The 27,497-nt window shown below is 49.9% G+C and overlaps 1 protein-coding gene across 6 annotated transcripts in view; it reads right to left on the bottom strand.

Annotated features, from left to right (window-relative positions):
• GBF1 (golgi brefeldin A resistant guanine nucleotide exchange factor 1) overlaps positions 1–27,497 on the bottom strand; it is a 2,509,897-nt gene that overhangs the window by 63,091 nt on the left and 2,419,309 nt on the right. For all 6 annotated transcript variants that reach the window (XM_086922141.1, XM_086922138.1, XM_086922142.1 and 3 more), the window contains exon 39: positions 1,729–1,848. In XM_086922141.1, coding sequence (XP_086778267.1) covers positions 1,729–1,848 — 120 coding nt within the window. The remainder of the gene's footprint in view (positions 1–1,728; positions 1,849–27,497) is intronic.

Below are 27,497 nucleotides of genomic sequence, written 5' to 3' on the forward strand. Positions count from 1 at the left end.
CATTGAATCCACCCTGCCCCAATCCACTACAGGCTGTCTGGGGAGGTGCCAGCAACTTCCTTGACAGGAAACCTATTGTCCAGGCCTCCCATGCCGGAGTTTCGTCCAGCAGCAGGAGGTCAGACTCGTGTCTGTGGCAGCAGCATCCATTTTGTGATGCTCTGTTTAACTTTAACTGGGTAAAGCAGTAACTACATGTCTTCTCCCTCTAGAAGGTTGAAATGCTACCTCCGCCGGCAGGACTGGCGGGGGGGGGGGATGTTTCGGGGTAGTATTCCACCTTACAAAACATGTTTTGATAAAGTCAAACCAAAGTTAGCATTAACCGCGAGGATTATAATGCACTTAAGAGTATATGGTATGGCTATATCATATAACAGCTATAAGGACATGGTTCCGAAAGCTGCAGACACGCTCAGCTCATGCTAGAGCACCATCTCACATAAAAGCAAGCACTCTGCCCTCAGGATTGTCAAGGCCTGCCATAGGAGTGACTTATAGGTATATATGTGTCTATATATAAGGGTAGATATAGGACTACTATATCTAAGCAAGGTGTGATTACACCACCTTGCCCAAGCTGAGTGTTCAGCCTGTGGTGTCAGTTTGGATGGCCAGCCAGGGGTGGCATAATACATGCTGCAGCCCCTGGTAGGCCTTGGCTGCGCCTATGCCCTGGGTAGCTATGGTACACTATACAGGGGCTCACAAAGGTGACCCAATACCCAATTAGGTATGTACCTAAAGTACATTGTATGAATTTAGAGAGAGAACAGCTGGGCTGTGGGTCTGATTAACAGGCCCACAGCCACACTACAGTTGAAAAAACAGTATCACAGCAAAAAGTGGGGGTGACCATAGGAAGCAGACCCTAATCTCCTACAATGGGGAAGGCAAAGGAGTGATAGACGGATTTAACATAATGAGGTTTTATACAAAATAGGGGGATGAACCAGATAAGTGGGAAAACATTAGGAAGAGACCTCAGTGGTTACTATGTTAGAGAAACCATTGCACAAAGATGTTCAGAGGATGCTCAAGGCAGTTCATAAAAAAGGGAAGCCGGAAGACAGGATTATCTAAAGGAAATACTAAAGAAGACACAGCTAGGAGCGTTAGTGGAGAAGTAGGAGGAGGCTTTCTACAAAAAAGGTAAGCAAGATGGAGATACAAGCGAGCAGGAAGGGAAAGAAGACAGAGGTAGGAAGAGATGTGATAGGCAGAGAGAATGCAGAACAAGGAGGAGAATTGGAGGGGAGGGGAGGTATGTCAGTTGGGGGGAGGGGAGTGAGGAAGAAGAACAAGATAACAGTGCATAAGAATATCTTACATGGGGTTGAAGCAGGACAGACAGGTGGGGAGCAGGCGAGGGGGAGAGGGGAGAAAAGGAAGGAGTATATTGGGGAGAGGAGATAAGGGGAAATAAAGATAAGGTGAAGAGGATGGGGAAGTGGAGGGGAGGGGAGAAGAAGAGGGGATAAGAAGGGAAAAGAAGAGGAGTAGAGGGACACGTAAATGCCATGAGAATAATGCCCAGAGGCGAGCCTGCCCGAACCTAACCCCAACCAATTCTGTAATAAGGACTTTTCCTGTTTTGTGAGTATGAGAAAGCCGGTTAGAAAACACAGTACTTGATGCCAAAAACAGAGAACAGCAGAAGAGAGGCGGGTAGAAAATAATTAAAATGGAAATAAAACAATCTGGTTTCTTGACTTGTTCTCTGCTTACCTAATTGTTCTGAGGGTGTCTGCTGATGGCTAGACCCCGAATCTGCTGCGTCAGAAAGGGGAAGAGGAGCTACATTTAGTCTCTCTGCATGTGAATCAGTTGTCACGTTGACTGAAGGGTCTGCCAAAATAAAATACAACAGTAAAGACTCTGCTGCTAACACTTACATGCCTCACCTAGTTCTTATTAAGATGTTGAAAACTGAAACAATGAAAGAAATGTATTAAAACTTCCGGTTGAGAGAAAACTTTGTTGAATAAAACATTCATAAAGAGATAAAATTAAGCATACAGAATGACTGGATAATCAGGAGTTTACAGCCTGGCCCATACTGTTCTCCCTGGCACAGCAAGTACCCAAACAATGCTGCTAATAACGGCTTAATATCTTTTTAAAGCACATTACAACACAATTTGCCATAGCAACAAAATAGTATAGTCCAAATGAATATTTTATTGGAATTTCAGTGTAATGAAGAGAGAATTAATCTCACCACAAGTTTTTACCCAATAGAAATGCAAACCAACTGACACTTTTCATTTTTTTTCTCCATTAAACACGCTATCTTCAGGCTGCATTCTAAATAACCCATATGGAATGGAATGGAAAGACAATTTATAGAGCGCGATAGTTACCCTGAGGCATCCTAGCGCTGACAGACACCGTGAGCAGAAGAGGTGGGCCACAAACCTAATTAGGCTTTAAGAAAAGAAGGGTCTTTAGTAGTTTACGGAACGCCAGCAGGTTAGATTCTGCTCGCAGGTGGAGGGGGAGGGTGTTCCATAGCCTGGATGCATTATACGAGAAGGCACGGCCTCCACATCTGGCTTTCCTGATCCTGGGGACCGTCAGTAGAAATGAGGTCGATGATCTGAGCTGCCGGCGGGGGAATATGGAGTTGCCAGGGAGCGATTAATGGGCGGGCTAGTTTCCCATATTACTCGGTGGATGGTGCATAGAGATTTGAATTCGATTCTTCGTCTGATTGGCAGCCAATGTAGGCTCCTTAATCCATCCCTAACTGATGTTTGGCGGGGATTTGGAGCAGTGTGCGGGCTGCACAGTTCTGCACAATCTGCAATGTATTCAGGGTCGACTGGGGGGCACCCAGATACAGAGATAAGTCCCTGGATCATGATCTTCCTAACCAAAATGGTAACACAGGAAGAATCTTCCGTAATACCCGAAGCAGGCCAAAGCAGGTTGCTGAGAGTTTTGAGGCTTGGGCGTTGAAGTTGAGAGCTTTGTCGAGCCAGATGCCCAAGCTCTTGATTTCATCTTTGGGCATCGGGGGGACCTAATGAGACGGGCCAGAGAAGCTTGAGAGCCAGGGGGGAGGGGTTGCCCAGGAGCATTAGCTCGGTCTTACCGCTGTTTAGTTTGAGATATGACATAGTCATCCAGTTGGAGACCTCCTCCAGGCATTATATCAGATTGCCGGGGTTGGATTCCAACTGGTTGAGGGACACCACCAGCTGGGTGTCGTTCGCGTAGGTGACGATTCGTACTCCAAATGGTCGGACGACACCCGCTAGTGGCTGCATATAAACATTAAACAGCGTCGGGCTTAATGAGGAGCCCTGGGGGATGCCGCAAACTAGAGAGTTTGCTCGGTGATGTGAAGTCACCCTCGAACACTTGAAAGGAGCGGTCGGAGAGGAAAGATTCTAACCAGGATCTAGCCTTACCCGACACTTCGATGTTTGTCAATCGTGACAACAGTGTGCTGTGGTTGACAGTGTCGAAGGCGGCACTTAGGTCCAGGAGGATTATGGCTGCTGAGCCCCCCCTGTCCATGATCATCCGTGCCTCCTCCGTCACTGCCAACAAGGCGGTTTCGGTCCCATGTTTGTGAGTCGTCGAGCAGGTGGCTAGTTTTAATGTACTCCATTAGTGCAGAGTAGATATGTTTTTCTAGCACTTTGCTTGCCCAGGGGAGGAGGGAGATTGGACTATAATTCTTAGGATCAGTTTGGTCGAGGCTAGGTTTTTTTAGGAGAGTCTTTATCATCGCCTGTTTCCAGAGAGGTATAACCGAGCCTGCAGCTATGGAGGTATTGAGTAGATTCAATAATGTTGGGAAAATGTTTTCATTTACCATATCAATGGTTCGCGGCGGAGCTGGATCCTTGGGGGAGCCTGATTTTACCTGAGGGACAATAAGTTTGAGTGTGGCCATATTGATTTGGGGAAAGGACTGCAAGGATTGGGTGGGGTAAGTCTCGGGAATGAATGGGGTCTCTCCCTGTGAAGGAGCAGGGTGGGTCTGAAAGGAGGAATATATCAATTGAATTTTTTAAGAGAAATAATTAGCTAGATCATTACAGTGGGATTGTGCATTCTGAGGGTTGGGGGACAGTTCTCACCGTTTCAAGAGAGTCTTTACAATCCTATAGAATTCTTTGGGTTTAGAGGCGGCAAGATTAATTTCCTCCGCAAAGAAATTTGCTTGAGCGGCTTTGATCTCCATTTTGAAAGGACCTGATCGAGTCTCTGTAGGTGGCTTTGCTAACAGGGGGAAAAAATAAAAGTCTCCACTTCCTTTCTAAACGTCTACATTTACTCTTAAGTTTCCGCAGTTCGGGAGAGTACCAGGGGGCAGTTTTAGTAGTCCGCTTTGCCTCCATCCTCCTCAGAGGGACTACCGAGTCTAGGGAACCAGTAATCCACCTGTTTAAGTCCTCATTTGCTAATGTGGGGTCAGTGTTAGTGAAGGGTCTGGTTTTGTCTAGAGTGGATTGCCATTCAAATACAGGGAGCTTGGACCAATTTCTCCGTAGGGGTAGGATCTATTGGTTAAGTGGTTGGGAATTGGGGATGGTCCAAGTGAAGAAAATTGAATGGTGGTCAGACCACGGGATAGGCGTAGGCCTGTGTACTTCTAGGCCCGGGCAGTTGCTAAATATCGGGTCGAGAATGTGGTCTTTAATATGAGTGGGGCTATCCACTCTCTGGGTGAGTTGTAGTGCCTCTAGGTTGGACATAAGGTGGAGGGCGGATGGGCTAGAGACATCATCCAGGTGGATATTGAGATCCCCCAGCAGGGTGAAATTGGCAGGCATAGTTGATAGGTCGGCAACTGATGGGGGGAGAGTGTTTATAAAGGTCGTTGCCGTTCCCGGTGGGCGATATACTAGAATCCCAGAGAATGTGTTAATGGGGGATAGATCTATTACAAATGGCATGCTTTCACAGTTCGAGACAGGGGGGTGGGAGATCCGACACTGGTAGGAGTCTTTAAAAATGATGGCAAGTCCCACTCCCATCCCTGTCTTGCAATTTTCATGGACAATTTGGTACCACTGTGGTAAGGCCTGGACCAGATCAGGTTCGGACACATCAGAGAGCCACGTTTCGGTTAGGAAGATGGCATCAAGGTCGAGCTCCTGAATGAGAAGGTGGATTTCTATGGCGTGCTTCACGAGGGATGGGATATGCTACTTACCAGTATGCATCTGTTCTTGGCATGTAGGGCTGCTGACATTCATATCTGTGCATAGATCGCCGCCTAGTGTTGGGTCCGGATGATTGCACATTGTTGTCCTGGAAGAGTCTTCGAAGTATCACGAGATAGGTGGCTCCTCCTCTGGACTACAATGCGCATGAGCATCCTCTCCATCCTCAGATTGTTTTTCGCCATTGTGGCAAAGATGGAGTGTGATACAGTAAGAGCTGTCCATGCAAGAAAGTAAGAGTAAGAAAGAATGCTACAGCTGCGACAGGCACCGGGGAGGAGGGTGGGCGATATGAATGTCAGCAGCCCTACATGCCAAGAACAGATGCATACTGGTAAGTAGCATATTCCGTTGGAGGCATGTGGGCTGCTGAATTCATATCTGTGCATAGAATGTATAGCACTCTCTCCCTTAGCGATGGCTACCTGCGCCAGCTGCAGCAGTCGGAAAAAGAGTTTTGAGAACAGCCTGTCCTACAGCTGCTTGGAGTGTACATCTACGCAGTAGTGTTTGGTAAATGTATCTATGGTTGTCCATATGGCTGCTCTACATATTTCCTCTAGAGGAATGTTCCCTAGGAAAGCCATGGATGCTCCCATTTTGCGTGTGGAATGCGCTCTTGGGGTCACTGTTAAAGTACGTTTAGCTTTAATGTAACATATTTGAATGCATTTAACTATCCATCTAGCTAAACCATTTTTTAAAATTGGGTTACCTTTGTGCTGTGGTGAAAAGGCAACGAACAACTGTTTCGTCTTCCTGAAATCTTTAGTCCTGTCTATGTAATATAGGAGAGCTCTCTTAACATCCAGTGTGTGCAGGGCTCTAGCAGGTACTAACTGTGGATTTGGGAAAAACACTGGTAGTTCTATTGTTTGATTGATGTGGAAGTGTGATACCACTTTGGGCATGAATTTAGGGTTTGTCCGAAGCACGACCCTATTTGCGTTAATTTGAATCAATGGCTCTTGAATAGTTAGGGCTTGCAGCTCACTAACTCTTCTAAGCGAAGTAATGGCTACGAGAAAAGCCACCTTCCATGTTAAAAAAATTGTATCCTACAGGAGTGTAATGGCTCAAAAGGTGGTCCCATCAGTCTGGTTAAATGCAAATGCTACTTACCAGTATGCATCTGTTCTTGGCATGTAGGGCTGCTGACATTCATATCTGTGCATAGATCGCCGCCTAGTGTTGGGTCCGGATGATTGCACATTGTTGTCCTGGAAGAGTCTTTGAAGTATCACGAGATAGGTGGCTCCTCCTCTGGACTACAGTGCGCATGGGCATCGACTCCATCCCCAGATTGTTTTTAGCCATTGTGGCCGAGATGGAGTGAACTTTGTGAGTGATGACTGTAGGAAGGTACATCCTGACTATGGTTGCCCCCAACTTTTTGCCCTGTGTTTTAGCTGGTTTTGGACATAGTCGACCTGGGACCCTGCCAATCAGGACCCCAGGCCTACTGCTCTCTCTTTAAAATGGATTCCATGTACCCTAGGTACATTTCCAATTGGTACTGGGCCACCCTATCAGACCCTGTAACTCAGGGCATGGGTGTACCCAGGGCTGCCAGGGGCTGCAGCATGTATTATGCCACCCCTGGCTGGCCTCCTAAATTTGACACAACTGGCTGCATGACAGCTGGGGCAAAGTCGTGTAATCACCCTTTGCTGTAGGTGTAGTATACCTATACCTAACCCTAAAATGGACACACAGATTCCTATCAGTCACTCCTATGGCAGGCCTTGACAATCCTGAAGGCAGAGTGCTTGGAATCATGTGAGATGGTGCTCTGGCATGAGCTGAGCCTGTCTGCAGCTTGCGGAACCAAGTCCTAATAGCTGTTCCATGATATCGCATACCATATACTCTTAAGTGCATTATAATCCTTGCGGTTAAATGCTAACTTTGGTATTGCTTTATCAAAACATGTCGAGTAAGGTGTCATACGAATTGGAATACTAACCCCTCGCCAATTCTGGCGACGGGGTTAGCATTCCACCCTTCTAGAGGGACACGACATGTATGTAACTGTGAACCCCGGTTAAAGTTAACTGAAGCCTCAGCTCCACAAAATGGATGCTGCCACCACAGACACGAGTCTGACCTCCTGCTGCTGGGAGTCCTTCCAGCGAGGGAGGCCTGGACAAAGGGTTTCCTGTCCGGGGCGGTGCTAGCACCGTCCCAGACATGGTTTTGTGTATCCTGGGTAGGCAGGGCTTTTCAGGAAGGTGACTGCTGAGTGGCACCCCGGTGCTCACTACGCATAGGCCAGTCAGAACCAGTTCCAGGGGCACACCAGCCCCTGGCCTGGGGAAGTCCGGCAGGGGAGAGGGGTGTAACCACCCCCCTCCTGGTCCCACCCATAGGCAGGACCTAGTCACCGGGTCAGCCCCTTTTTATAGTATAAAGATAGGAGCGGGCCCCCTGTTCAAATTAGATCATCTTTGGAATCAAGATACCACTTTCTTCGAAAGGACTTCACGATTTCTTCTTCAAGATTCTCCCTTGTGGCTAAGGAGTAGTCACCCTGCATCCGCAGGCACCATCCTAAAGAACACTGCGGTCTGCTGCAAGTCCTTCATCACGAATCCGACGACCCAGCTCGACGAGACCCGGCTTCCCTGGCCCCTCTGACCTCTACTCACCCCTACAGCCCAGCTGAGAACCGTGAGTGCGACGAGACCTCAAGGGACCGACGATCGCCAAGACTGCACGACATCTTTACTGCAAGCCCACCGTGTCCTCCACTGGTGAGTGCTTTGGGGTCCGAGAAGCCCCGACCCTGCGCAGCTCCAGCACCCAAGATCAGCCCCCCTGCATCTCCACGATCTGCGTGGGGCCCTTCTGCTGTTTGCTGTGCACCGCGTTGTTTGGCTACTAGCCGGCTGGCTTGTGGCCCTCTGAACGACGCCCAACGACTTCACGACTGCTGGTCTGGTTGCTCCAGGCTGGCCTTTGCTTCCTTCTTCAAGAGAGGCACCCCGGACCCTCCTGGTCCACTCCAGACGCCATTTTAGGTCCACCGCGTGGGCTTGAATTTGCCAAGGCTTTGTTGCCCAATCCTGGGTCCAGCGACGCCGACAGCTTCTATCTTCGTGGGACAGCTCGATCCTCCATCCTGGTCGCCGACAACGCCTCCTGGTCCGTGAGATCTTCGAGTCAAGCGTCACCCACTCACCTAGTCGAGGTGGCTACCATCCGGTGCCCTCCTGGTGCCCACTGACTACTGGCTAGTAGTCTCGAACTTGGTCCCCTCTGCTTTCAGGTGTCATCTATCTTCAAGATCCAGGCTTGGATCCGACTGAACTTTCTTCACTGGTCACCGGCCAGCATCTTTTCTTCCGGCTCCTGGTCCGTCTACGAGGATTCCCGACGTCTTTTCAGACCTATGCAGCTGCAGCCCCTGGGCTAGGTAACTTCGGCATTTCGGTGCCCCAGCATAGCCTCACTATCCAAGGGTCAGAATCTACTTTCGTTTTCTCCCTACCAGGTCGGGTTCGCCCGAGAACACTAACTTTCTAATTCCTAGCTACCATAGACTTTTGTCCCGCATCTCGCGTGAGAGTGCACACACTGCACCCGAGTCCCCTAGGCCTCCTAGACATAATCTAACGATTCCCTAGTCAAGTCCTAGCGATTCCAAAAGCTATTAGTACTGTACTTACCTGCTAGGAATTTCGCATTCCACTTTCAGAGTATATGGTTTTCCGTGCCCCTCGGGCATTTGTATATACTGTGCTAACTTAAGTATTTTTGTAAGAGTTTTGGTTTGTGCTCAGTACCCTGTCCTCATAAAGAGTACAGGGCTGTTGTGATCTTTAAATAAATAACTGTTTATTTTCATAACACTTGTGTGGTGTCCTTTCACTTGGTATTCAAGGGGTATATGTGTGGTAAACAGCTGGCTTAACGCGCCCTCTCGAGTCTTTAGCCTTAGACTGCTCGTATCCACGCTACTAGGATAGCTGGTCTATAAGGTTGACTTACAACCAATCATCAATAAGGGTTGCTGGACTGATACATAGTGTTCACTAGAATAGTGAGCACTGCATATCAGGCCACCTTCTCACATTGGTGAGCAGCGGTTGGGATTTGAGCTTGCTGTTGTTTTACCACACGTATCCTAAGAATATCTTGTTGAAAGATCACATAAAGTACTGTTAGGTACATATAACTAAAGCTTAGAATACTCTGAGTTCTACTGAACCAGCTGTTGTAGCTCCTCAAGGCTTAGCACACCTTGGCTGCAACTCTAGCAAGGGATCAGTAGGTAACACATAGTGTAGGTAGGTGCATCACTTACACCACACTAGAATCAGCATGTCAGACAAAGGAGGAAACTCTGAGTATCCCCTTGTGTCAGTGGACCCTCCACAGGTCCTTACTTCAAAATATGCTGCTCTTAGCTTCCATGAGATGAGACAAGTGTGTACTCTCAGGAAACTAAAACAGGGGTCTAACCCCACCACTTCCTTTCTGATTGGTCTCTTAGAGGCTTATGATGCCAGTAGGGCTGGTAACCCAGACCCTTCTAATCCAGATGGAAGTTTGCCCTCCTTACAGGGTCCCTTTGATATCCATCCCCTCCATGAGGCAGATGATGCTGAGGAGGAGGATGAGTTGTCAGGGGATGAGGCAGATAAGGGACAGCTAGAAGTCAGAAGACTAAGCAGGTCCAACTTAAGCAGACATGAGCTTGGTACTGGGGGACCCCTGGGCCCACTCTCAGGTCAGCTTAACATTGGGAATGGACGAGTTAGGTCTCTATCAAGAGGCTCTAACAGATCCTTTCGAACCAATGGCTCTCTCAACTCTTCTCACAGAGGGATGTCTTCCCCTAAGAGGAGAGTGTATGAAGCTGAAGAAAGGGCAGTCAAACTGAGGATTGAAAGGGAAGAACTTGCCCTGGCCAAAGAGAGACTTGCCCTTGCTAGAGAGCAAGAATTATGTGGGCTACAGCCCACTGGTGGCAGCAATAATCCTAGCAATAGGGAAAGGAGTTTTGATAAAAAGCACCTGAATAAGATAGTGCCCCCCTTTAAAGAAGGGGATGACATCCACAAATGGATTACTGCTTTGGAGAGAGCCTGCACTGTGCAGGGTGTTCCCCAAAGTCAGTGGGCAGCTATCTTGTGGCTCTCCTTTGATGGTAAAGGTAGAGATAAGCTCCTCACCACAAGGGTGGAGGATGCTAACAATTACCAAATCTTGAAGAATGTACTGGTTGATGGGTTTGGTTTAACCACTGAACAATACAGGATGCTGTTCAGAGACACCCAGAAAACTCAGTCTCAAGATTGGACTGACTTTGTTGATTGTGCCACTAAGGCTTTTGAAGGCTGGCTACTGGGTAGTAAGGTTACTGATTTTAAAGGATTGTATAATCTAATTATGAGGGAGCAAATCTTAAATAATTGTCAGAACCAGTTATTACATCAGCACCTGGTAGACTCTGATCTGACCTCTCCACAGGAATTGGGTAAGAGGGCAGACAAATGGGTCAGAACCAGGGTTAGGCCTAAAAACCAGGGTGGTGACCAGAAAAAGGAATCAACCAAGCCTCAAGAGAAGGGTGGGGATAAATCCACAGAGAAGACTTCCCAAGGGCCCCAAAACTCCAACAAGGGTGGTGGGTCCCAGAACACTCCTTCAGAACAGAAGAAACCTTATTGCCATACCTGTAAACAGGTGGGCCATTACAAAAGTGATGCCAAGTGCCCTAAAAATAGCAATAAGGAAAATATACCCCCAAGTAACACTCCCAGACCTCCTGTTGCCACTAGTGGTAATCCCCCAGGTGGTGGGAGTGCCCCCAAGAATGTGGTGGGCATTACTTTGGGTCATCAGGAGGACTATGGCCTAGCCAGGTTCCCTGACCACACTCTTGTCTGTGAGACTGGCATGGGGTTTGCCAACTTCACTACTGGACCCCACATCTTGGGAAAGTATAGACAAGAAGTTTTAGTGAATGGTCAGAAAGTTGAGGCATTCAGAGACACAGGGGCCAGCCTCACCATGGTGAGTGACCATCTGGTCCCCTCTGCTCAACTGACCCCTGGTTTTACTTATCAGGTGACAGACATTCATGGAGTGAAGAGAAGGCATCCCATGGCAGTAGTCAAGCTCAGCTGGGGTAATGTCACAGGGCCCATGAGAGTGGCAGTGACAGATAACCTACCTGTAGATTGCTTACTGGGGAATGACCTGGAACTCTCAGCATGGGCTGAGGTGGAGCAAGAAACTCACTCCAGAATGATAGGCCTATCCAGACAGGTTAGTGGGGCAGTAATAGCTACAGCCCCAGTCCAAGCACCATTCCTCCCTGAACAGGTTGGAAGGGCAGTGGTAGCCACTGCCCAGGCTCAGACAGACTTTCCAGAACAGGATAGGAGGGCTGCGACAGTCACAGCCCAAACACAGACTGAGTGCCCTCCTGAAAAGGTTGGCAAGGTTGAAATGGTCTCAGCCTCTACTCAAACAGATAGTGAGGTTGTGAAGCCTGAAACAATGGATCACTCCACTCAAACAGAGAGCATTGAGGAGGAAGAAGAGTCTTCCCCCTCCCAGACACTCGGTGAGAGCCAGCCTCCTCAGGGAACTGACTCTACCCCTGTTGAAGGAACTGCCCCAGAGGTAGTCAGGCCTAGCCTGCCAGAGCCCCTGATGGCAGTGGACCCTTCCCAGGTGGGACCCAGTCTGGAGCAGGTAACCTGCACCTCTCTACCCTGCCTCAGTCAGCCCAGGGCTGTGGAGGTCAGGGAGGCCAGTGGTGGACCCAAAAGGGCCCCCTGTCCAAAAGAACCCCTTAATCAACAGATTAGGATCACTGAAGCTGGTAAACCTAGCCAAGTGAAAATAGAACAGACCCCTGAGGGATCCCCCTTAAAAGTAGTTAGGGAACTCCCACAGCTGGACACTGTTGGGCACAGCCAAACATGGGGCCTAAAAACCCCAGACCTGACCTGTACCTCCAGTAAGCCAAACAGAGGGACTCAGCCTCCAGCTTTAGGTAGCCAGAGGCTGACCCTGAGAGCTCAGTGCATCTCAGCTAAAGAAAGGAAGGCACACATGATGGATGGTGATTGGAGGAAGTTGAGCCCAAAGGTAGAGGAGCCTCACTTCAGTACTCCATCCCAGCATCAGCCTTCTTCTTTCCCAAGACACACCAGAGACAGAGATTCCCTATGGTGGAGACCCTCAGATACCCTTAGGGTGAGGGGTTGCCTAGTGGACCATGACACAGGGGGAAACCAAGCCAGAGCTGGTCCTTCCTTATATGGCCACTTAGGTAATAGAGGCTTACCTGGACAAGGATAGCCTTATCTCCTTTCGTTTGGGGGGGGGTTGTGTAGGAAGGTACATCCTGACTATGGTTGCCCCCAACTTTTTGCCCTGTGTTTTAGCTGGTTTTGGACATAGTCGACCTGGGACCCTGCCAATCAGGACCCCAGGCCTACTGCTCTCTCTTTAAAATGGATTCCATGTACCCTAGGTACATTTCCAATTGGTACTGGGCCACCCTATCAGACCCTGTAACTCAGGGCATGGGTGTACCCAGGGCTGCCAGGGGCTGCAGCATGTATTATGCCACCCCTGGCTGGCCTCCTAAATTTGACACAACTGGCTGCATGACAGCTGGGGCAAAGTCGTGTAATCACCCTTTGCTGTAGGTGTAGTATACCTATACCTAACCCTAAAATGGACACACAGATTCCTATCAGTCACTCCTATGGCAGGCCTTGACAATCCTGAAGGCAGAGTGCTTGGAATCATGTGAGATGGTGCTCTGGCATGAGCTGAGCCTGTCTGCAGCTTGCGGAACCAAGTCCTAATAGCTGTTCCATGATATCGCATACCATATACTCTTAAGTGCATTATAATCCTTGCGGTTAAATGCTAACTTTGGTATTGCTTTATCAAAACATGTCGAGTAAGGTGTCATACGAATTGGAATACTAACCCCTCGCCAATTCTGGCGACGGGGTTAGCATTCCACCCTTCTAGAGGGACACGACATGTATGTAACTGTGAACCCCGGTTAAAGTTAACTGAAGCCTCAGCTCCACAAAATGGATGCTGCCACCACAGACACGAGTCTGACCTCCTGCTGCTGGGAGTCCTTCCAGCGAGGGAGGCCTGGACAAAGGGTTTCCTGTCCGGGGCGGTGCTAGCACCGTCCCAGACATGGTTTTGTGTATCCTGGGTAGGCAGGGCTTTTCAGGAAGGTGACTGCTGAGTGGCACCCCGGTGCTCACTACGCATAGGCCAGTCAGAACCAGTTCCAGGGGCACACCAGCCCCTGGCCTGGGGAAGTCCGGCAGGGGAGAGGGGTGTAACCACCCCCCTCCTGGTCCCACCCATAGGCAGGACCTAGTCACCGGGTCAGCCCCTTTTTATAGTATAAAGATAGGAGCGGGCCCCCTGTTCAAATTAGATCATCTTTGGAATCAAGATACCACTTTCTTCGAAAGGACTTCACGATTTCTTCTTCAAGATTCTCCCTTGTGGCTAAGGAGTAGTCACCCTGCATCCGCAGGCACCATCCTAAAGAACACTGCGGTCTGCTGCAAGTCCTTCATCACGAATCCGACGACCCAGCTCGACGAGACCCGGCTTCCCTGGCCCCTCTGACCTCTACTCACCCCTACAGCCCAGCTGAGAACCGTGAGTGCGACGAGACCTCAAGGGACCGACGATCGCCAAGACTGCACGACATCTTTACTGCAAGCCCACCGTGTCCTCCACTGGTGAGTGCTTTGGGGTCCGAGAAGCCCCGACCCTGCGCAGCTCCAGCACCCAAGATCAGCCCCCCTGCATCTCCACGATCTGCGTGGGGCCCTTCTGCTGTTTGCTGTGCACCGCGTTGTTTGGCTACTAGCCGGCTGGCTTGTGGCCCTCTGAACGACGCCCAACGACTTCACGACTGCTGGTCTGGTTGCTCCAGGCTGGCCTTTGCTTCCTTCTTCAAGAGAGGCACCCCGGACCCTCCTGGTCCACTCCAGACGCCATTTTAGGTCCACCGCGTGGGCTTGAATTTGCCAAGGCTTTGTTGCCCAATCCTGGGTCCAGCGACGCCGACAGCTTCTATCTTCGTGGGACAGCTCGATCCTCCATCCTGGTCGCCGACAACGCCTCCTGGTCCGTGAGATCTTCGAGTCAAGCGTCACCCACTCACCTAGTCGAGGTGGCTACCATCCGGTGCCCTCCTGGTGCCCACTGACTACTGGCTAGTAGTCTCGAACTTGGTCCCCTCTGCTTTCAGGTGTCATCTATCTTCAAGATCCAGGCTTGGATCCGACTGAACTTTCTTCACTGGTCACCGGCCAGCATCTTTTCTTCCGGCTCCTGGTCCGTCTACGAGGATTCCCGACGTCTTTTCAGACCTATGCAGCTGCAGCCCCTGGGCTAGGTAACTTCGGCATTTCGGTGCCCCAGCATAGCCTCACTATCCAAGGGTCAGAATCTACTTTCGTTTTCTCCCTACCAGGTCGGGTTCGCCCGAGAACACTAACTTTCTAATTCCTAGCTACCATAGACTTTTGTCCCGCATCTCGCGTGAGAGTGCACACACTGCACCCGAGTCCCCTAGGCCTCCTAGACATAATCTAACGATTCCCTAGTCAAGTCCTAGCGATTCCAAAAGCTATTAGTACTGTACTTACCTGCTAGGAATTTCGCATTCCACTTTCAGAGTATATGGTTTTCCGTGCCCCTCGGGCATTTGTATATACTGTGCTAACTTAAGTATTTTTGTAAGAGTTTTGGTTTGTGCTCAGTACCCTGTCCTCATAAAGAGTACAGGGCTGTTGTGATCTTTAAATAAATAACTGTTTATTTTCATAACACTTGTGTGGTGTCCTTTCACTTGGTATTCAAGGGGTATATGTGTGGTAAACAGCTGGCTTAACGCGCCCTCTCGAGTCTTTAGCCTTAGACTGCTCGTATCCACGCTACTAGGATAGCTGGTCTATAAGGTTGACTTACAACCAATCATCAATAAGGGTTGCTGGACTGATACATAGTGTTCACTAGAATAGTGAGCACTGCATATCAGGCCACCTTCTCACAATGACCATGGCATGAAATGCATGTAACTACTGCAGCTGCTACAGGCGCCGGGGAGGAGGGCGGGCGATATGAATGTCAGCAGCCCTACATGCCAAGAACAGATGCATACTGGTAAGTAGCATTTGCAGTTCGAGGCATGTGGGCTGCTGAATTCATATCTGTGCATAGAATACATAGCAGTCCCTCCATTAGCGGCGGCCGCCCGTGCCAGCTGCAGCAGTTTGGAAAAGTGTCTCGAGAACAGCCTGCCCTACAGCTGCCTGCTGTTTAGAGTGCACGTCTACACAGTAATGTTTTGTAAATGTATGTGTGGTAGACCATGTGGCTGCTCTACATATGTCCTCTAAGGGAATGTTTCCAAGGAAGACCATAGAGGCCCCCAACTCTCTGGTGGAGTTGGCTCTTGGAGGAATTGTAAGAGTACGTTTAGCTTTTGCATAACAGATCTGAATACATTTCACAATCCACCTAGCAATACCAGCCTTGGAAATAGCGTTACCTTTGTGGTGTGACGCAAAGGCAACGAAAAGCTGCTTAGTCTTTCTAAAATCTTTGGTTCTGTCAATGTAATACATTAGTGCCCTCTTGACGTCAAGGGTGTGGAGCATCCACTCTGGCAGTGACTCAGGATTTTGGAAAAACACTGGCAACTCAATTGTTTGGTTTATGTGGAATTGAGACACAACCTTGGGTAGAAATTTAGGATTAGTGCGGAGCACTACCCTGTTCGCATGGACCTGGAAGAAAGGTTCCTGAATTGTGAGGGCCTGCAGCTCACTAACCCTCCGTAGCGATGTAATTGCTACTAGGAAAGCCACCTTCCAAGTCAAGAATTGAAGTTCGCAGGAATGTAGTGGCTCAAAGGGAGGACCCATCAGCCTTGTAAGAACCACATTGAGGTTCCATTCTGGAGCTGGAGGGGTCCGTGGTGGAATGACCCTTTTGAGTCCTTCCAGAAAAGCTTTGATAGCAGGCACCTTGAAAAGTGAAAGGTGCTGTCTATTCTGGAGGTATGCGGCCATCGCAGACAGGTGAATGCGAATGGAAGTATATGCCAAATTACACTGGTACAGATGAAACAGGTAACAGATGATGTTCTGAATGGAAGCATCTAGTGGATTGATGTTGTGGTTTGCACAATAAATGACAAACCGCTTCCATTTGGCCGCATAACAGGCTCTAGTAGTGGGCTTTCTTGCCTCCTGAATGATGTCCATGCAATTGGGAGGAAGGTTAAGGTAGCCAAACTCTAGGACCTCAGGAGCCAGATCGCCAGGTTGAGCTGTCGCGGATCCAGGTGCTGAATGTCGCCATGGCTCTGCGTCAGAAGGCTGGGTGTGAGATGAAGCCTTTGATGCGGTACCACGGACAGTTCCAGAAACGTGGTGTACCATGGTTGGCGAGCCCACGTTGGAGCAACCAGGATGAGAGTTATCGAGTGCTGCCTGAGCTTGCGTGCCACCAGCGGTATCAGGGGTGCTGGGGGAAAAGCGTACGCAAATTTGCCTGACCAGTTCATCCATATCGCATTGCCCTGCGATTGCGGGTGTGGGAACCTGGCGGCGAAGCTTTGGCATTTTGCGTTCTCCCTTGTGGCGAACAGGTCTATTTCTGGATGACCCCATGTCTGAAAGTACGGCTGGAGTACTGATGGGTGTATCTCCCACTCGTGCATCTGGTGGCTGTGCCTGCTGAGCAGGTCCGCCATCTGGTTGTCCTTGCCTGGGAGGTGTTCTGCCATGAGAAAGATGTTCCTCTGAATGGCCCACTTCCACATGCTCTGAGCCAGATGAGACAGCTGTGGAGAGTGTGTCCCTCCCTGTTTCTGAATGTAGTACATGGCCGTCATGTTGTCCGTCCGGATCAACACGACCTTATTGCACAGATGTACTTTGAACGCCTTTAAGGCCATGAAGATTGCCATCAGTTCCAACACATTGATGTGCATCTTCTTTTGCTGTAATGTCCATAGTCCCTGCACTGTGTAGTGGAGTACATGCGCTCCCCAACCCTGGAGAGAAGCGTCCGTCGTCAGGATAATCTGTGGCACAGGCTCCTGGAACGGTCGGCCCTTGCAAAGGTTTTGTGGATTCCACCAATGCAGAGAGTTGTATGCCCGACCGCTCACCAACACTAGGTCTTTCAATTGCCCATGAGCCTGAGTCCACTGACGTGCTAAGCACTCCTGAAGCGGGCGCATATGTAGTCTCGCGTGCGGGACAATGGAGATGCAGGAGGCCATCATGCCGATCAACTGCATGAACACTCGTGCAGGAAGTGAGTGTTGAGGTCTGAATTTTTGAATCAGCGATAGAATGCTGTTGATCCTCACTGAATTTGGCTGTGCTGTAGCCACCAGAGTGTTTATGGTCGCGCCCAGATACTGCCGTATGTGAGCGGGCTGGAGATGGGACTTTGGGTAATTCAGTGAGAATCCCAGATCGTGCAGAAGGTGAATGGTTTGGGACACGTGGTCGGCGCACTGTCTGTGCGGCTTTGCTTGAATGAGCCAGTCGTCCAGATAGGGGTATACGTGGATGTTCTGACGTCTTAGATGCGCCGCCACTGTTGCCAGGCACTTTGTGAAGACCCTGGGCGCCGTGGTGACCCCAAAGGGCAGAACCTTGAATTGGTAGTGCTGGTCTTGAATGGTGAACCTTAGATACTTTCTGTGTGAAGGATGCAGGGGAATGTGAAAATATGCATCCTTGAGGTCCAGAGTTGCCAGGAAGTCCCCTTGCTGAAGCAGTGGGAGAACCTGTTGCAGAGCAAGCATATGAAAATGCTCTGACAGCATGTACATGTTGAGAGGTCTGAGGTCCAGGATGGGCCTGAGAGATCCGTCCTTTTTTGGGATTAGAAAGTACAGGGAGTAAACCCCTGTTCCCCTTTCCTGCAGTGGAACGAGCTCTATTGCCCCTTTTTGCAGCATGACCTGAACTTCTTGCTGCAACAAGTGCAAGTGCTCGCCGGACATAGGACGGTTTTTTGGAGGTATGTTTGGTGGGATGGAAGTGAGTTCCAGACAATAACCGTACTGAATAAGAGATTTGACCCACCTGTCCGTGGTGATGGACCTCCACACGGGCAGGAACTGCTGGAGTCTCCCCCCGACCGGTGTTGTGTGGTCGGGGGGCAGTGACAAGGCGTCACTGTTTGCTGGCGGTGGAGGACCTGGAGCTGTTATTTCCACGTCCTCTGCCCTTGACGTTGTTGCCACGGTATCCACCCCTACCTTTGTTGGTATATGAGGTTTGGGTGTTAGTCTTATAGAATTGTGTGGATTGTGACGCTTGACCCCTTAAGGTGCCTCTGTTATTGGAGCGGCGAAAGGAACCACCCCGAAACTGCTGGGACTGAAGGGCACCCATAGATTTAGCGGTGTCAGTGTCCTTCTTCATCTTTTCGAGTGTGGCATCTACTTCAGGTCCAAACAGGTGGTCTGGATTTACTGTTTGGTTGAGGATGGTGGTCTGAATGTCTGGTTTAAAGCCTGATATTCTGAGCCATGCATGCCGGCGCAGCAGAACGCTAGTATTTATCGCTCGCGCGGCGGTATCAGCCACATCTAGAGCACACTTGATGGAGGCATTGGTAATGAGTTTACCCTCCTGAATCAGCATTTCTGCACCCTCCTTATACTGATCTGGCAAGTGCTGTAGAAGTGTTTCTAGGGTGTCATAGTGTGCCCTATCGTAGCGTGCAAGTAACGCCTGCGTGTTTGATATGCGCCATATATTGGCTGCCTGCGCAGCAATACGTTTCCCTGATGCCTCAAACACCTTTGATTCTTTGTCAGGGGGAGGAGCATCACCCGTGGTCTGTGAATTGGCTCGTTTACGTGCGTTGGAGACAACCAAAGAGTCCAGTGGCAACTGTCCCTTGATGTATGTTGGGTCAGTGGGCGCTGCCTTGTATTTTTTATCAATGCGAGGATTGATGACTCTTGCCCGGGTGGGCTCCTTGAAAACCTCTGGCGCTTGCTTTAGCACACCTTTGAGCATTGGCAATGTCTTGACGGTCTTTTCAGCCACTGAGAAAGTGTCAAAAAGAAAATCGACATCCACTGGGTCGGCGTGGAGGTCGACATCATGGTTGGCCGCAGCTCTTTCAATCAAAGCGTTGAAGGCTGCAGAGTCCTCCGTTGGTGAAGTTTTTGCAGCAAAAAGCTGCGGCTCGTGTCCCGACTGAGGGTCCTCGGGGTCGCCTCCCGCAGACCATGGCTCATGGACATCCTCTGGGTCCGAGTATGCTGGATAATTATACTCGTCCTCCTCGTCTCCGTCACCCTCCCCAGCGTTAGAGTGAGTGGGTGAGAGGTCCAGACACTGTGGAGATGTCGGCTCCATAGGGGCAGATGCACCAGCAGAGTCCAACTTCTTTTTAAGGGGAATATGGAAATGTTCCAACGCAGGCTCCGGAGTGATTTTCCTCTTGAGGAGAGAGAGCTTGCCTGTGTTGGCGTCGATGATGACCTCTCGACGCTCCTCGTCTGCCAGTGGTTGATGCCGTGTCTTCGGCACCACCAATGGTGCCTTTGGCGTTGAAACCAGCTTTAAAGGCACCCCGGCTCCATGTTTCGGAGCGAAGGCCTTCGGCGCCGTTCTTGGCAGTAGCGTGAAGTGAATCGGCTTCTGAGCCTTTGCCGGCTTCTGTGGAGGCTTGTGCGGCACAGCGTCCTTTGGCTCGGTCGCCGCGGCTTCCTCCCGAATCCGCTGCAGGGACTCCGAGACCTTCTTGGTGAGGGATGGGGAGGGCCGGATCGGCTCGAGCGAGTCCTCCGAGTCCGGATTTGGGTCGGCGACCAACGCAGCCGTCTTCGGAGCCGACGCGGCACCTGCCTTCGCCTTATCGACTGGGATTGGTGCAGTCATAGGCTTGGGGTCGTCCTGACGCTTCTTCGGGGCCTTCTTATGGTCATCGACCTTCTTGGCGTCGACGCGACTCTTTAGAGCGTCGACCAGCTTCGGCGTCGACACCGCCGCGTCGGGGGTCTTAGCCTTAGGCTGAGGCACCGTGGTCTTCGGATCGGCCATTTTGGCGTGGCTCTTAGGCTCGACAGCCATTTTGGATTTCTTCGGCGCCGAGGTCTCCGTCGCCTTTGACCCAACCAGTGCGACTTGCACTTTCGGTTTCGATCCTGATGGTGTTGACCCCGATGGCTTCACTTTCGGTTTCTGGACCGGGAGTGGCGCATCACCAATGTCCGTGGCCGGGCCAGGAGGCGGGGCCGTGGGACGAGTATTAAGGTCTTGGGTAAGGCCCGAAGGCGATCCCTCGACCTGGGCCTTATGGGCATTGACCCCGGAGTCAGTCTGAGGATGCTCCTCCTCTGAGCTATCCTCCACGGTGGCAATGGCCCCGTCGTCGTCCCCTACCTCCTCGACGACTTCTTCGAACTCTTCGTCTCCCGCGTCGTAGTCTTCTTCGCCCTCCGACGCCGGGTTAGAGTCCGAAACATTTAGGACGGTGTCGTCTTCAACATCCTCTTCAAAGATGTTTGCTGGTGGGGGTGCCGAACTCTGGGCCTGCAGTCTTGCGGCCCGGCGTAGCTTGAGAGTCTTCTTCGACCGGAACTTGGAACAGGCCATACACTTGGCCTCGTCGTGGTCCGGCGACAAGCACTTGTTGCACACAGGGTGCACGTCGATGTGCGGGTACTTTGAGGCACACACTGGGCACCTCTTAAACGGACTTCGTTCCATGTTGAAGTAGTCTGGAGCGTCGTGTAGGCCCGTCCGCGCCGACAGCACGCGGAAGGGCAGCAGTTGATCGGAGCCGATGAATAACCAACCCGACCGATAACAATACCGACGCGAGATCCTAAAGACCTTTTGGTCTCAAGTAAGGAAGTTAAACAACTATCGATTCCGACAGAGGGAACCGAAACACATCCGAACCCAATGGCGGAAAAAAACAATCTGGGGATGGAGTCGATGCCCATGCGCACTGTAGTCCAGGGGAGGAGCCACCTATCTCGTGATACTTCGAAGACTCTTCCAGGACAACAATGTGCAATCATCCGGACCCAACACTAGGCGGCGATCTACGCACAGATATGAATTCAGCAGCCCACATGCCTCGAACACAACGTTTAGGTTCCAGACAGGTGAAGGTGGGTGTCTTGGGGAAATCACTTGTTTGAGGCCCTCCATGAATGCCTTAATTGCAGGCACTCTGAACAATGAAAGGTGCTGCCTGTTTTGAAGGTAAGCGGCTATGGCTGCTAAGTGTATCCGTATGGACGTATAGGCTAGATTGCAGCGGTGTAAGTGCAAAAGATAGCATATGATATTTTGAATGGACGCGTCTAGTGGGTTTATGTCATTGTTGTTACAATAAATGACAAAACGTTTCCACTTTGACGCATAGCAAGCTCTTGTTGTAGGCTTTCTTGCTTCCCTGATAATGTTCATGCAGTCAGGAGGAAAGTTGAGGTAGCGAACTCTAGGACCTCAGGAGCCAGATTGCAAGGTTCAGCTGCTGCGGATCTGGGTGCTGAATGTCTTCATGGCTCTGCGTTAAGAGGCTGGGTGTTAGACGTAGTCTTTGATGGGGCACCACGGAAAGTTCAAGGAACGTGGTGTACCACGGTTGCCTTGCCCATGTTGGAGCAACTAGGATTAGCGTCATGGAATGCTGGCGCAATTTGCGTGCCACCAGCGGTATCAACGGTGCTGGTGGAAACGCGTATGCAAATTTGCCTGACCAGTTCATCCATATCGCATTGCCCTGAGACTGCGGGTGTGGGAACCTTGCGGCGTAGGACCAGCATTTTGCGTTTTCTTTTGTGGCGAACAGGTCTATTTCTGGCTGTCCCCACTGTTGGAAGTATGGTTGAAGCACTGAGGGGTGAATCTCCCACTCGTGCACTTGCTGGCTGTGTCTGCTGAGCAGATCCGCTATCTGATTGTCCTTGCCTGGGAGGTGTTCCGCCATGAGAAAAATGTTTCTCTGGATGGCCCACTTCCACACTTTTTGTGCCAGATGCGACAGCTGTAGAGAGTGTGTTCCTCCCTGTTTCTGTAGGTAGTACATCGCAGTCATGTTGTCCGTCCGGATCAACACGGTTTTGTTGCAGAGATGTACTTTGAAAGCTTTGATTGCCATAAAAATTGCCATCAGCTCTAGCAGGTTGATGTGCAGTTTCTTCTGCTGCGTGGTCCATAGGCCCTGTACTGTGTGGTGGAGAACATGGGCTCCCCACCCTATCAGGGATGCGTCTGTTGTTAGCACAATTTGTGGTACAGGCTCCTGGAACAGTCGCCCCTTGCAAAGGTTTTGTGGTTTCCACCAATGCAGAGAGTTGTATGCACGACTGGTCACCAACACTAGGTTGTTTAATTGTCCCTGAGCCTGGTTCCACTGCAGTGCTAGGCACTCCTGCAGCGGACGTATGTGAAGTATTGCATGAGGGACTATGAAGATGCACGAGGCCATCATGCCTATTAGTTGCATAAACACTCGGGCTGGGAGTGAGTGTTGTGGCCTGAACTTCTGGATGAGCATTTGGATGCTGTTTATCCTGGCAGGATTTGGTTGTGCTTTTGCTGCCAGAGTGTCTATTGTTGCTCCCAGATACTGCTGCACGTGGGCAGGCTGGAGATGGGATTTGTTGTAGTTCAGCGAGAAACCTAGACTGTGCAGGAGGTGAATAGTGCGCGACATGCGGCTGGCACATTGCTGGGCTTACTGTGCTTGTATTAGCCAGTCGTCCAGATATGGATAGACATGTATATGCTGTCTTCTGAGGTGGGCAGCTACTGTCGCTAGGCACTTGGTGAACACCCTTGGGGCTGTTGTCACCCCAAAAGGGAGGACCTTGAATTGGTAGTGCTGGTTTAGAATTGTAAACCTGAGATATTTCCTGTGTGCCGGGTGTATAGGTATATGGAAATATGCGTCTTTGAGGTCCAAAGTTGCGAGGAAGTCTCCTTGACGCAACAGTGGCAACACCTGCTGCAGAGTGATCATGTGGAAATGCTCTGATAAGATGTATTGGTTTAGGGGCCTGAGGTCTAAAATTGGTCTGAGAGACCCGTCCTTTTTGGGGGATTAGAAAGTACAGAGAGTACACCCCTGTACTTTGGTGTTCTAAGGGCACTAGTTCTTTGGCCCCCTTTTGAAGCATGCTGAGGACTTCCTGCTGCAATAAGTGTAGGTGTTCTGCGGACATAGGACGTTGTTTTGGGGGTATGATGGGTGGTGTGGAGATTAACTCTAGGCAATAGCCATGCTGTATAATTTGCCTCACCCACCTGTCTGTAGTTATGTTTTTCCAGACTGGCAGGAACTGCTGTAGTCTTCTCCCGACCGGTGTTAAATGGTCTGGGGCAGTGACAAGAAGTCACTGTTTGGTGTTGGTGGAGGATCTGGAGCTGTTATTTCCTCGTCCTCCACCCTTGGTGTTATTGCCACGGTATCCACCTCTATTGTTCTTGTTGTAGGTGTTTAGGCGTGTTGCCTTTGTTGTAAGAGGTTTGCTGTGTTGAGGCTCCTCTAGTAGCTCCTCTGTTGCCGGAGCGACGAAAGGAACCGCCTCTATATTGCTGTGACTGCAAGGCACCCATAGACTTGGCTGTCTCGGTGTCCTTTTTCATTTTGTCCAGTATTGTGTCAACATCAGGACCAAATAAATAGTCAGGGTTAACCGGTTGATTAAGTAAAGTGGTTTGAACTTCATTTTTAAACCCAGAGATGCGTAGCCACGCATGCCTTTTGAGCAGGACACTGGTGTTGATAGCCCTGGCTGCTGTGTCTGCTGCATGTAAGGCACATTTGATGGATGCGTTAGATATGAGCTTTCCCTCTTGTATCAGGAATTCTGCCTGTTCCTTATAAAGGTCTGGTATTTGTTGGAAGATTTGCTCCAGTGTGTCATAGTGTGCCCTGTCATATCTGGCTAACAGGGCTTGCGTGTTTGCAATTCTCCATATGTTAGCTGCTTGAGCAGCCACCCTTTTGCCTGAGGCCTCCAGAATTTTGGACTCTTTGTCTGGAGGTGGAGCTTCGCCAGAGGTTTGAGAATTAGCACGTTTACGTGTATTGGAGACGACTAAAGAGTCCAAAGGCAGTTGTCCCTTAATGTATGTAGGATCAACCGGGGCTGGCCTGTATTTTCTCTCTATCCTAGGGTTAATGACCCGCGCCCTGGTTGTGTCTTTAAATATATCCCCTGCATGTTTAAGCAACCCTTTTAGCATTGGCAATGTTTTGATGTTTTTCTCAGAGGTGCTGAAAGTGCCAAAGAGGAAGTCTTCATCAATGGGATCTGCATGCATCTCCACATGGTGATTATATGCTGCCCTTTCTATTAGTGCGTTGAAGGCAGCTGTGTCCTCTGTAGGCGATGTTTTAACAGGGTATGCAGTATTGTAAGAAATTGTCTGAGAGTCTCCAGGATCTACAGGGTCAGTCCATGGCTGAGTTTGTGTGTCCTGGTCATTATCCGTCGGAAAATTATACTGATCATTGTCCTCATACTCCCCATAGTCATCTGTACATATGGTGTGATAGTTTCAAAGAGAACTGGAGATGTTGAGGTGTCTCTTTTTCACTTTAGATGTATTTTGTAGGACTCAACGTTAGTTTCAGGCCTGATTTTTCTTTTTAATAGGGTAAGCTTCCCAGTATCGGGGTCAACATACAGTTTGGACTGTTCTTCAGCTGACGGATCCTGTTCTTCAGGTACTGTAGCTCTTTCCCCCAATCTTGGCCTTTTTGGCTGGGTCGTTTCGAATCCGCTTTCTTGTTCGACCATCCTCGGCTTGACGTGCAGAGGAAGTACGAATTTTATCGGTCCGAGAGACTTTGGTTGTTGGACCGTTTTAGTAGACTGTATGATCTTTTTTGGAGCTGTGTTAATCGATCCGACTGTTTTTGGTTGTTCGATAACCATCCTTTGGCCCGGTGTCGACTTCGGAGCTTTCTGCTTCGGAGCGATGTTTTGTTCCCTCGGTTCGACGGAGCCCTTCGGCTCGAGTTTTGAAGTGTCTTTGTGTGCACTTGCTACGGTTGTTCGACTCGTAATTTGAGATCGACAACCGTTGTCCGTTCGAGTCCTTTCTTTGTGTTGCTAGGCGTCGACGTCGTCGGTTCGATGGCCTTCAGCTTAATATAGGAGTATAGGAGTAGTGGCTCTGGCCTCGACAACCTTTGCATGCGACCTCGACGGGTCGACGACCTGTTTTTGTTTGGCCGGCTTCGACGGATCCGCCATTTTCGGTCCGAAGAATGGGATGTCGATCAGTTTCGGTTTCTGTTTGGTTGCTATCACTTTCGGTTTTGATTTTTTCAAAGTTTGGTAATGTCGCACCGATGGCTCTTGTATTATATTCTTAGCCAGGCTTAACCACGGGGCTATAGAATTGGCGTTTTGATCTTGGCTAAGGCCTTCCGGCGATGCCTCGACCTGAGCCTCTGGATCTGAACCTGCGAATATATTGGGCTCTGTACTCACGGTCGGCCCAGTGTCGTCGCCGGAGTCATCCTCGACGGCTCCTATGCCTGGTTCGTCGTCCCCTACCTCGATGATGTCTTCCTTGTCATCGACGTAGTAGTTGGAGTCGTGTTCAGACCCCTGCTCCGACTGCTGATCCGAGTCTTCAGGCTCGACGACCTCTTCATCGTCTTCAAAGATGTTCTCTGGCTCAGGCGCTGACCTCTGCATCGTCTGCCTCGCCGCACGTCGAACCTGAAGAGTCTTTTTTGACCGAAATTGAGCACAAGCTAAGCAGTCGGCTTCGTTGTGTTCAGGAGATAAACACTTATTACAGACTGGGTGTTTATCAATGTGTGGGTATTTAGAGTTACAGTTGGGGCATCACTTGAAAGGACTTCGTTCCATCGACGATTGGCCCTGGTGTCGAGAAGGCCACGCGGCCCGATTCGACGTCCTGAGTAGAAAGAACAGGAATAAGTTGTTGGTACCGATGCCCCGAAGGCGTTTAGAAAGTTATAAAGCTATTTCCGAACTCCGAGTAACGAAAGTACATCCGAACCCAATGGCGGAAAAAAACAATCTGAGGATGGAGAGGATGCCCATGCGCACTGTAGTCCAGAGGAGGAGCCACCTATCTCGTGATACTTCGAAGACTCTTCCAGGACAACAATGTGCCATCATCCGGACCCAACACTAGGCGGCGATCTATGCACAGATATGAATTCAGCAGCCCACATGCTTCAAACCTACAGTTTAAAAGAAGCATGTTATACCTGTCTATGGTGGTGTTACTGTTAGAGATAGGCCTAACTTGGAAGCCGCACGTGGGACAGAAAAATTGGGGGGGCGTTCGGATGCCAGATATGGTCACATGAGGTAGAAGATTTATCCATGAATGCTTTGAGCTCCCTAGCGCTATAGCTCTTCCTTTCTGGTGCACGAGATGTAGGGGTTGTGGCCCCTGGCCCGGTCCGGCCGCGGACGGGCTTGCCTTTGGCGCGCCCGCTGCGCGGTCTCGGCATGGGCTGCATATGTATTTTTAGGAGGAGGAGTCAAGGGGCGTGTCTCGCTCTCTCCCCGTTCCGCCCTCCACTCAAGCAGCCCTGGGCTGTGGTGGACCGGGGTCAGAGTGGGAGGCGTGCGGCGGAGGGGCTGAAATCTGGAAGGTGACTGGGCTTAAAGGTTCAAGTTAAGTTTTAAGCTTTTCACACTTCAAAAGTGCTGGATTCTCTAGTTCAATAGTGCAGTTAAAATGCGGTTTCAGTCTTTGAAATAGCGCAAACAACAGAGATTTCAAATTTTAAAAATCACAGAGACACACACACTTCCCGCATCAGGGTACGGCCACACACACAGTGCTCACTCTCCAATTTCAATGGAGGGTGGGAGGGATCAAATAGAGATTAAAAGGAGGGCCAACCACAATTTAATCTTCAGCTATGATTGGTTACCTCCGATAATGATATATCTTGTGGACTGGACACTATATCCTGCGTAGATTCCTCACTTTATTAATATCCCCATTTGCCAGACCTGATCCAGAATATTTTCCTCATGTAAAAGCTCTCTGGCTCTGCCATTACACTCCATTTGCAGCTCCACTCGTCCAAAGTGATGATACAGGCTTATATATGGTATTTCATAGATGCTGGAACCTTTTACTTGCATTTGTTTTTTTTAAGCAACCAAACATATTGTGTGAAGAGAAGCCGAAAGAGCTTAACAGGAGACAATAAAATAGCAAGGAGAATCATTGTACACCATGGGAATTTAGGATTAGTTACTTACCTGTAATCCTGATT

The sequence above is a fragment of the Lissotriton vulgaris genome, chromosome 5 (genome assembly GCF_964263255.1).
Source record: "Lissotriton vulgaris chromosome 5, aLisVul1.2, whole genome shotgun sequence".
NCBI classification, from domain to species: domain Eukaryota; kingdom Metazoa; phylum Chordata; class Amphibia; order Caudata; family Salamandridae; genus Lissotriton; species Lissotriton vulgaris.